Genomic DNA, 11692 nt, shown 5'->3' on the forward strand with positions numbered 1-11692 from the left:
GAATTTGACCGTGATATGCCTTGTTGATGATCAGTTTTTATTGAATCTAATGGGGGTCTTCTGTGCTTCCTGGATTTTGATGTCTGTGTCTTTCCCCAGGTTAGGAAAGTTTTCTGCTATGATTTGCTCACATAGCCCTTCTACTTCTATTTCTCTCTCTTCCTCTTTTGGGACCCCTATGATTCTGATGTTGTTCCTTTTTAATGAGTCACTGATTTCTCTAATTCTTAAATCGTGCTCTTTTGCCTTAATCTCCCTCTTTTTTTTCTGCTTCGTTATTCTCTGTCCTCTATACCGCTGATTCTCTGTTCTGCCTCATCCATCCTTACCGCTGCTGCATCCATCTGTGATTGCAGCTCAGTTATAGCATTTTTAATTTCATTCAGGCTATTTTTTACTTCTTTTATCTCTGCAGAAAGGGATTCTAATCTATTTTCAACTCCAGCTAGTATTCTTATTATCGTGATTCTAAATTCTGTTTCAGACATCTTGCTTGTATCTGTGTTGGTTAAATCCCTGGCTGTCGTTTCCTCGTGCTCTTTCTTTTGGGGTGAATTCCTTCGTTTTGTCATTTTGAAGGGAGAAAAAGAATTAATGAGGTAGAAAAATTAAAATTAAAGAAATTAAACTTAAAAATATTCAAATTAAAAATTATAAACACACACACACAAAAATCTAATAGATGATGCTAGATCCTAGTTGTGTTTTGGTCTGGGTGTTGAAAGTGGTTTGACAGATTAGAGAATAAAAAGGGGGGGGGGAGGAAGGAAATCTGTTGAGAATTTTAAAAAATGAATACACTGAAGTAGACTAAAATGAGATGATGGGGGTAAAATAGAATTTGAAGAAATATACACAAAAGTAAAGAATATAGTAGAAAAAAATTTAAAGAAAAATATTTTTAATAGAAAATAAAAATATGAATTTTTCATTTTCTGTATTTAGAAAAAAAGAAACAAAAAAGAAAAAAGATTAAAAAAAGAAATCGTTTGAAAATTTGAAAAAGTGAATACATTGTAGTAGACTAAAATAAAATGATGGAAGTAAAATAGAATTTGAAAAAATTTATATAAAAGTAAAAAATATGGTAATAAAATTTAAAAATATTAATAGAAATTGAAAATGAAAATGAGGTTTTTCTCTTTCTGCATTCAAGAAAAAGAAAAGAAATGAAAAAGAGAAAAAAAGAAAAAGAAAAAAGGAAACTGAAAATTTGAAAAGGTGAGTACACTGAAGTAGACTAAAATAAAATGATCGAAGCAAAGTAGAATTTGAAATTTACACAAAGGTAAAAAATATAGTAATAAAAGAAAGATATTTTTAATAAAAATTGAAAATAAAAATGTATTTTTTCTCTTTCTGCATTCAAGAAAAAGAAAAGAATTGTAAAAGAGAAAAAGGAAAATGAAAAATAAAAAGGAAAGAAAATTGAATAGATGAACCTACTAACAGATTGAAGTAGGACTGAAATTGCTTTTTTCCCCTAGAAGTCAGTCTATGTAGCTCTTTACAGTCCATGAATTAAGCCAGTGATGAGACTTGTGTTCTTGAAGAGCGAAGTTGGCCCAGTTGGGCAGGACTCGGTGTAACAGCTCCGCTCTCCCCTAGATGGCGCTGCTGGCCTACTGGGGTGAATTGTTGCAGTGCTTGTTGGCGTGCATGTGCGTGCGTGGGGGCGCTGAAAAATGGCGCCACCCAGCCACCCAATCTGTTCTCCTGGATCAGCAGTCGCACACCAGTCCTCCGTCCTCAGCTCTCATCCACTCCCTGCTTTTCCATTCTCCCTGAGCAGGCCCCAGGCAGCACCTCTCTCCCAAGTTTTATCTCAGATGCGGCTGTTTTCCCTGGCGCCTTACTTCTGAAGGACTGCGCCCTTGACCCGCTCCGCCCTCTGTGGGAGGGTCTCACTGAGCAATGGCCGAATGAGTAGTGGCCAAGTATCGGCTGCACCCAGGTATGCTCGCTGGGCCCTGTTGTTGCCAGTGCCGAGACTGCGGCCAGGTGCCATCCTGTCCCAGAAAATGCTCATGAGATAGTGTAGCAGCAGCACCTCAGGGATTATGGAAAATCACAACACACATCTGGCACCAGGCTTCACCTTTAACAATCTTGTTCCAGCACCAGCAAATGTGGCCGCCTTCTGCGGTCTGCTGGGACCAGGTGGCTCCAACAGTCTCTACCAAATGTCCTTCCAGCAGTGGAACCGCTTCTCCCTGTGTGGCCCTAGAACCTCCCGGACCCCACTCTGCTCCTGAGGATTCGCCCTTCCCACCAGAGCACCACCAGGTATCAAGCTGCAGAGTTGCAGCCTTTGTGCTCCCCTTGTTTACAGTCTTAATGGAATTTAAACCCTCCCCTTTCTCCCTTTTTAGTTTAGTCCCTGTGGCTATTTACAATTTTCTACTTTCTCTCCAGCTGCTTTTGGGGAGGGGTGCTTGTTCCGTATCCCCCTGCCTCCCCAGTCTCTGTCCTCTCTCCACCCGCATAAGCGGTTCCCTACCTATTGCGGCTTCTCGCTCCCCAACTTCAGCTCTCTGCGCCACGTACCTGCTGAATTCTGTGGTTCAGTTTGTGCAGATTGTTGTGTTAATCCTCCAATCAGTTTTCTAGGTGTGCAGGATTGTTTAGTGTTGGTCTGACTGTATTTCATGGATGCAAGACACACAAAAAGCTTCCATGCTATTCTGCCATCTTGGCTCCTCCCCCTGTACCCATTTTATAGATGAATAAACTGAAGCTCCACTGGGTTCAGTGACATACCCAGTGCTTCATAGCTAGTAGGGGGCATAGCTAGAATGTGAACCCAGATCTATGAACCCCAGCCTTTGCTAAAATTTAAGGATATACAAGGAAAACCAAGAGAGAGATGTGTTCCTAGATTCTATGAATTTTAAAGTATAAGAAAAAAGAATTTTAGAGAATAATTTAAGAATAAAGGTATAAGCATTCTGATTAATCATCTCTTTCTCTATATATTTATACGTGTGTGTATATTCTTTGCTCCCTTACAAATCTCCACTACTGTGATAGAAAAAGAATTACTTTTATTTAAAATATTTTTAATGTTTATTCATTTTTGAGCAACAAAGTGATACTTAGCATGAGTGAGGGAGGGGCAGAGAGAGAGGGAGACACAGAATCCGAAGCAGGCTCCAGGCTCTGAGCTGTCAGCACAGAGCCCGATGTGGGGCTTGAACTCACAAACTGCGAGATCATGACCTGAACCAAAGTCGGATGCTCAACTGACTGAGCCACCCAGGCACCCCAGAATTACTTTTTTTAAAGGCATAAATCCATAAGGAGAAAAGAAGATAACACATTGGTAATACGAAGAAAAACGTGGAAGTTAGAAAACAGGTGAACAATTGGGAACAGACTAAGCAGGGCAGAAAAATAAGTAAATGACCCTAAGTCTACAGTGAGGAAGCCCTAAGGCAGACCAGTCAGTGCCCCAGAGAAGGAACAGTACAGAAATTGGAAGCAGGAGGCTTCTACGAAAGTGGTTCTGAAACAGCAGGATTTGCTGAAATTCTTGAAGGTAGCAGTGAGATGTCCAGAGTCCCTCCCCACAGCTCACGGCCCAGTGGTTCCCTCTCTTACAAATCATCAGAAAAGTTGACTTAAAAGGGCAGTCTAGAAAGGCTGCTATCACTGAGGGACTGATGGAGAGAGTAGTTTGGTAGGAAGGATGGTAGAAAATTGAGACCTCCGTGGATAGGAGTGAGTGATAAGGAGCTCTTCAAGGAGGATAGTGAATAGCTGATAGAGGAAGATTTTGAAAGGGGTGAAATTCAGGGAAAGGAGACTGTAGGAGAGATTTCTTTTCACATGTGGAGAAAGCACATATTAATGAAGGTATTTGGAAAGGTGCATTGGGAGGTATTATATCTGAGAACTGACTTACTCTATGTAAGAGGAGACAAGGATGACACAAAGGGTTTGGGAAGAGCAACATAGATTTGAAACGGCCCTATAGGGAATCATAATAAAAACACCCTTCCCACCTTCCATTTTTCTACTACATGTTATTGTTATCTTAAAGATTGACACTGTAAGTTCACATAATATGGGTCACAAACTTGTGGCCCATATGTCAAATTTAACCCCAAATTATATGATTTTTTTTTTTAAAATTAGTTGCCACCATCTTAAAATTAAGCAACTTTTATTTCATTATTTTCTTAAGTTTTTTTTTTTTTAATGTTTATTTTTGAGAGAGAGAGACAGAGAGTAAGCGGGGAGGGGCAGACAGAGAAGGAGACAAAGATTCTGAAGCAAGTTCTAGGCTCTGAGCTGTCAACACAGAGCCCGAGGCGGGGCTCCAACCCACAAACCGTGAGATCATGACCTGAGCCAAAGTCAGATGCTCAACTGACTGAGCCACCCAGGTACCCCTAGCAACTTTTATTTTAAAAAATAATCCTATTTGAGAACTTCTTCTGGAAAGACTGTATGATCCTGTATTACTGACCATACATTGCAGAGTGTAGCCGAGTGCTAGGAACTTTCTTTATATAGCGTAGGTATTCCATAGCCCCTTTCACTTATTTCTGTTACCTTCTGGAGCTGGTAGGCATTTGAGTTTAATATCCCTGATAAGCTAACTGTCTCTTGAGTATCAGCAAGTCAGCTGTGTGAAATTGAGGTGTGATTATTATCTATATTTTTCAGAAAAGGAATGTAAGCCATCACAGGAATCCCAACCCAATACTCTTACCCATAGATTGAGAGCTTCAGAGGAAGTGAAGTGCCTTTTAAAAAATGACTTCTAACTGGATGAATCCCTCTGGTAAGTGTTACTGTGCCTTCCAGGACCATCCACATCCATCCTCATAAACTCATCTTGCAAAGTAAAACCACTGTCAATCAGGGGTCTCCTTTGGTATGTGCTAAAGACCAAATCATTCTGAGATATCTGGCCCCTCCATATATTTGTATATCTACTATAGTATTTCAATTTCAAGTTTCTGACATACAGTTTGATGTGGTGTTGATTGACTATGAAATACAAATCCAAGCAAGTGCCTTACTTCTTTTATTTGTATAATAAGTAATATAGGGGTATCAGTTGGTGCTCATTCTGTTTTCAAGAAATAATCCTTAAATGTGACTAATAATTTGTAATTCACTTCCATCTAACCGTCCGGTGAAAAATCAATACTCTGAGAATCATGGATTAAATATGCTATATGATCACAAGAAAAAAGTCAATTAGGAAAAGCTCTAGCCGTGTTCTTGAAAAAGTTTAACTAATAAAATCACTTCACTCAAATGTGATTAAGAGCTGCTAATTTAGGACTAAGATAGAACTATTAAAGAGTCTACACCAGGATAACAACTCCTAAGAAATGGCTTCCAATTAATTAGAAGAAATTTTTCCTAATATCTAGCTATCTTGATCTCTTTCATGCAATGAATTTCTGGCATTATGGACTTCAATTTGGGGCGGGGGTGGGGGGGGTCATTTCATTTCTAATGAAATTACTTCAGTCCTAGGAGGAAGCTCGTAGGGTTTGGTTTGCTTGTGTAGTTTCTCTTCTCTTCTCTTCATAATTTCTCTGAAGTGATTTTTTTCCTCTAACTCTTTGTCTTTACGTTCTTGGGCCTCACATATTGCGTCTTCTTTCCGTCGGATCTTTAGCTCTTCCTGCCACTGTCACAGAGAGAAAGTGTCATTTACATATGAATTTCCATGAAAAAATACATCACTTTAGCTTCTTAAGATGCAGATTCTATTATCCAATTATCTTCTCAGTTTTTCTCACAGATATTCTTAAGGAACTTAAACCCTACCATAACTGGAAAAATATATAAGCCATCTATTAGTAAGTATACAATTCTGCTCCCCTCCCCTCCCCCCAAAAAAAGAGAAAAAAGAGAAAATAAGGTTTACATTTTTATATTACAAAGGAATTTCAGTTTTTCATCAATATGGATATTTACATGATAGCATGGAATCAGAAAATAAAAAATCAAGCCAAAGCAAAACAAGAAGAAAAGCCAAATTAATGTGAAAGGTAAAAATTATAATACTATTACATATGAAGTAGAAAATAAAATTGATGGGCAGACAAATGCTGATTCTGCAGCAAATACAAAGACTTCTAAAGGATTCACCTCAATTGAGCATGTTAATCATGACAATAATAACAGCATCATCTGGAGGCAAAATTCTAGGAATCAGTAGTTAGAAGTAAGGACCTCAAATCAACCAGACATCATCATGAGGACCCTTTTCCCCTTCTACTATCTTTAATGAAGGAAAGAGTGAAAGAGGTGGTAATCTCTCCGGGTAAAAAGTTCAGGGCACAAAGACCCTTAGCATGAAATGTTGGAAGTTCCTAGACACTTCCTACCCTTGCTCATTTTGTCACCCTCAGTCTGTCCATACTCACAAACAATCAGACAATGCTTAAGCACCTATCAATTAACTTATAAATTACTATATACTAGTGCTGTGAATTATAACTATTATTTGAGATATATAGATATTAATAAGCAGGACTAAACCACAGAGTTAAAAAAAAAAACTCAGCTTTCCAAAGGCAGTACATTTTTTTAAATGTCAATACACTCAGAGTAAATATTAAATGAAAAAGCATAATAAAATACTCATTTTTCTTACCCCAAGTTAAATTTTAAGACATAGGAAATACACATGTTACTTTGAAAACTATGATACCCATCTGTGACATATAATTTTTGTCATATAACAAACTAAATAATAATATTGTTTGACAAAACTACCAAATTTATGTTATAGCATAAAAGTGGTAGTTGATGTAATAATGACAGTATCCATAAACAAAGGCAACTAATCTACCTTATATGAGAGATTTCAATGTACTTCCTGACCTTGATCTTTACATTGTGAAAAATCAACAGAGGATTAATTCTTAAGAACTCTCAGCAAAATAGAACCCTTTGGTTTCCCAAACAGCATGTATAGAAGTGGTAATGGGGTATCATATTGCTAATGTCCAGGAGGCAGCTCTACCTCTTTCTTAGCTCACTCTCTTGTTAGAACTTGGCATGGCTGGAATTCACCACAACATTATGATCTTTCTTCTTGGTATTCCCAGGAAAAAAAGTAAACTTTTCTTCCCCATTCTGTCTCTCTGGACCATGATAAATTCAATTTGGATAAACCATTGTCTTGTCTTTACTTTATCTGATACTGTTATCGATTGTGGCAGCAAGAAGGAGGATGCAGATATGGTTGAAGTTGATGGGAAATGGAAGCACTATTTACTGCTTTATTTAACCCACTCAGTCAGGATTTTAATCACCATAGTATAGAATACCAGCAGTGTACATGGCACCTTAATATATGCTGAATAATTAGAGGTATCTGCCTTATTATTTGCTTAATATGGCCACTTCATAGTATTCAACTGACTTAATGGGACAACTAAACTTGTAGGGTTTTTTTTCTTGTCAATACCACAGATTCCACCTTTCCACCCTGTTAAGGTTAGGAATTATAAACCAAGAAATTAAGCAACTATGAAAACCAGAGAAGAAAAGTGGATTTGAAGTCTGGAAATCTGGTTTTGTGTGTAGACTAAAAAAACGTTAGTCATTTACTATCTTCAAAACCTTAGGCAAATAACTGCATTGTAAACTACCATTCTTCTTTTTTATAAATGTTTTACAGGCTTGTTGTGAAGATCACATTAACTAATGTAAAAGCAAATATAAGCATAGAGCACTACTGCTATAGCTATCTAAAAGGAAATTATATATACATGAATATTTTTTGAAATGTGCTACCAGGAGAAACTTCCATAACCTTCTCCAATCAATACTGCAGACTATTGGATTAGGCTAGCCACCTATCAAACAATTTGGGTTCTATTAACTGTCAAACATATTTTGAGAAAGAATTCCTTTACACTTCCGCGAATACACTATAAACAGATCCGTGGCAGCAATTACTTCGATAATGCTTACATCCTTGGAAAGGGAAAAAGATGAAGGTTTTTAGGCGCTACTACCTGCCTCCTCTCTACCATTCAAAAGGATGTCCTCTGTCTCTTGAACTAGCCCTAGGCAGATGTGTTTAATTACAAAATTATTCAAGTCTTATCAATCTTTCAAGGCTAAAAAACTGTCACTGAAAATTCAGTCAAAAGGTTTTTGTTCTGTTATTAAAACTACACTACATATATGTGTACATACACATTGGCTATTTGCTATCTCTTATCATCTATCCTAGATCATTTAGTTGAAGTGAATAGTGAAATACAGATGCTGCAATTTATAAACCGTTACAAAATTTGTATAATGTTCTGTATATATAATATATTGGTTTCACAGAAACTTCATTAGTGAATAAAAGGATGATACAATTAATTAAACATATTCTATATGCTATTGAGTCCATACTGTATTCAAAGAAAAAGAGAAAATAAGTATTTTCTCTTCTACTCCAACTCTACTCTTAAAAAGTTACAAAATTATTTCATAAATCATGAACTAAATATAGCTGAGTGGATTAAGGTGTCTTAAGTGAATGGCCTTGAATTGCCACTGTTTAACTCATACCAAGAACAAAGTGATTAAAGTCTAATATTTCAGGGGTAAAGAATGATCACCAAAAATTGAGCCAAAAGATTTTTGTTCCATTACTAAAACCACGTTATAAAAGAAATCAGTGTTCAGTGTTCAATACCAGATCCTTGTCACAAGAAATCAGTACTAAATTCAGGAAGCATGATAAGGCTAGTATTTTACAAATGACAGAAAGCCAAATTTTCTGTAACCCAATAAAGGCACTGAAGTATATATACAGCACAGTAAGATATAATTAAGTTTGGCAATGCCTAATCATGGCTTCATTTCTAAGTTTGATGTGTTAATGTTTTAGTCTCAGAACTGCACTTTCTAATTCAAAGTGCATTTAAAGAAGAAAGGTTTTGCTGCTAGTTTAAGGAAGTCAATCTTACATGATGGTCAATGATTCTTGCCAATTCTTCATCAGCTCTGGTGAAGAAATCCGGATAAGAAAACATGGGAAGTTCTGATAAAGAAGGATGTTCCCTTCAAAAGAGCACAAGAACAATATTAGGTATAGATAGTTCTCCTTTCAGGAATATATGGATTTTCAAGTCATAATTCATTACACAGCATTTTGACTCTACATTGTTAACATCAAGTACTTATTCTTTGCAGACTACTATCTATAGCTTTTAGTTTCTATAAATAATGTTGGGTTACCTAAACTGACATTTTAGAAGGTAGGGAATGATATATAGTATCAGAACTAGAAAATAATAAAAAGGTAATCTTTGGGATGCTTAGGTACTCATTCATACTTTTGGCTTTGGCTAAGGTCACAATTTCATAGTTCATGAGTTCAAACCCCACACAGTGTGGAGCCTGCTTGGGATTCTCTCTTTCCCTCTCTCTCTGCCCCTTCCCAGCTCATGCTTGCATTCTCTCTCTCTCTCTCTCTCTCTCTCTCTCTCTCTCTCTCTCTCTCTCTCTCTCTCCCCACCCCCAAAATAAATTTTTAAAAAAAGTTATCTTCTCCTAGGAGGTATAGTCAGTAGCACAGGAGATGATAGGAAATGAAGGGTTTAAGGAAGCATGAAATAAATTTTGTCCAATGGGGAGATTAAAGTTCCCATAGCTATACATAACCCCATGACCCTGGAAGGTCTGGTGAAAGTTTAAGCCTAAGAATTTGATCTAAGATATACTAAAAAAAAAAAAAAAAAAGCAAAAAATGCTGTGATTTCAGTACTTCTCCAAGGTCTTTGTAGTACTAAGGGTGAAACTATGGCAAACAGTTTACAAACAGTTCAATAGAAGTGTTGGCAGTGTAAACCTAGGCTCTAAACTAGTGGAGACTTAGTGTTAAATTGTCCACATAATAGTTGCATTATGTTACAATTATTATGAAGAAATGGTTGTGAATCCAGAAATACGTAAAGCAACAAAATGGTTGTAGAGAATATGGTTTTAGAGGATAGAAAGTGGGTTTAAGGAAAAGCTCTTAGGCAAGAAGCTAAGGAGAGACATAGCCCATGAAAATTTTCCATATTCAGAAAAGTCTGATCACTTTTTAAGACAGCAATGTCTAGTGTAATTTTTGCAATTTTCTGTCTATCCAGCAAATTTTAGTGAGCTTTGTACATTTGACATCCTATGTTTCCCTCATATCACTAGGTCCTCTTGCTTTATGCGGCACTAAATGCTTCTGAAATCTTTCCATTTATCTACATTTCCACCATCATTTCCTTGGTCTGAACCATCGTCTTTCACCTGGACCAACACTTCCTTTTTCAAATCCCTACATCCACCACGCCTCACCCTTTTTAGTCTCATCTGTATACAGTAGCCAGAACTTTTTTCAAAATACAAAGGGAATCATGTCAATTCCCTACTTCAAACTGTTTAAGAACTCCCACTTAACTTTAGGATTTAGATCACATTTATTGTCAAGAAAGCCTGAAGTAGACTTTGCACTTGGCAAAGTGGCTTTGCATGTTTTTTCCAGACTCACTTCTCTTCTTGGCCTGCATCTGTACATTTCTAGCACATGGACTTTTTTGTAGTTGCTGCAGTGTATCCTGCCCCACCCTACTATGGTTTCCATGTGCTGTCACCCTTTCTCCAGTGCCTTTCTCCCCTGCTGCTCTCTGCCACAGGGCTGGCTAACGTACACTTACCCTTCCACTCTCTGTGCAAGCCCACTACCATAGCCCTCAGTCCATCAGGGGCCTTTCCTTCATCATACTTACCTCCATTGTAATTTTACATTCGTGTGCCTGACTGAGTTTTGTTTTCCTGAGTATGGGCAACATGAATGTGAGGACTTCATTTGTTTATTATTGGTCTCCCCAGTGCCCACCACAGTGCCACCAGACACTCAATGAATGCTAGTATGTTTGGTGAATTCTTGAATGAATAAATTAAAGCTGGGATAATGCTTTAATCCCCTTTACAGTCCAAGCCATCAATAAGCGTCTCCCAGATAGCACTCTTACGTCAGTGGAACAGTACCCAGGACAGCAAGAGGATTGCAATCCCAAGAGACAAGCCACAGAATGAAACTGATAGCAGGAGTTCAAAGGAAAACAACTCAAGTGGTAGGTGAGCAGAGAACATATATGGACTCCTCCCCCAACTTGCAAGACTCAGAAGTATTATGGGGCAGAAGAGCAATGGGCTTCCCACCACATGTCCAATAGGGGCTTGAGCCATTCTACTAAAATATTAAAGGAAAATATGATCCTAGAATGCTGAGGAATTTGGGGACATATAGGGGCAGATCCTTGGGTTAACTGTATTCGTTCAGTAAAATTTGGGCATTTCTGATATTCAGAGAATTGTGCTAAATGCTGTGAAAAGATAAATAAGACAGAACTTTTAAATTATTTAAAGGTTGGGGTGCCTGGGTGGCTCAGTCAGTTAAGTGTCTGACTTCAACTCAGGTCATGATCTCGTGGTTCATGAGTTCAAGCCCTGCATCGGGCTCTGTGCTGAAAGCTCAGAGCCTGGAGCCTGCTTCAGATTCTGTGTCTCCCTCTCTCTCTGCCCCTCCCCTGCTCACACTCTGTCTCTCTCTCTCTCTCTCTCTCTCTCTTAAAATTAAACATAAAAAAATTATTTAAAGGTTAAAAGTATTCAAGCAAGTTTCCTCAATTACTTCTTGAATCATAAAAGTTGAAAGAGGGGCGCCTGG

The 11692-nt window shown here is 37.8% G+C and overlaps 1 protein-coding gene and 1 long non-coding RNA gene across 11 annotated transcripts in view; one reads left to right on the top strand and one right to left on the bottom strand.

Moving 5' to 3' along the window:
• The first annotated feature begins 2223 nt into the window (after nt 1-2223).
• Nucleotides 2224-11692, top strand: part of LOC111561780 — a 41226-nt gene continuing 31757 nt past the window's right edge. Inside the window, exons 1-3 of one of the 2 annotated variants that reach the window (XR_006583607.1) lie at nt 2224-2286; nt 4672-4789; nt 10955-11100. This is a non-coding gene — a long non-coding RNA (uncharacterized LOC111561780). The remainder of the gene's footprint in view (nt 2287-4671; nt 4790-10954; nt 11101-11692) is intronic. The other variant, XR_006583606.1, reaches the window with a different exon arrangement.
• The window catches only part of TMEM232 (transmembrane protein 232), a 211178-nt gene continuing 204498 nt past the window's right edge, over nt 5013-11692 (bottom strand). For 8 of the 9 annotated variants that reach the window (XM_045034585.1, XM_023258921.2, XM_045034582.1 and 5 more), the window contains 2 exons: nt 8949-9042; nt 5013-5653 (listed from right to left, as the gene is read on the bottom strand). In XM_045034585.1, the coding sequence (XP_044890520.1) occupies nt 5462-5653; nt 8949-9042 (286 nt within the window). In that variant the 3' untranslated portion in view covers nt 5013-5461. The remainder of the gene's footprint in view (nt 5654-8948; nt 9043-11692) is intronic. The other variant, XR_006583598.1, reaches the window with a different exon arrangement.

Source organism: Felis catus, chromosome A1 (assembly GCF_018350175.1).
Source record: "Felis catus isolate Fca126 chromosome A1, F.catus_Fca126_mat1.0, whole genome shotgun sequence".
NCBI classification, from domain to species: Eukaryota; Metazoa; Chordata; class Mammalia; order Carnivora; family Felidae; genus Felis; species Felis catus.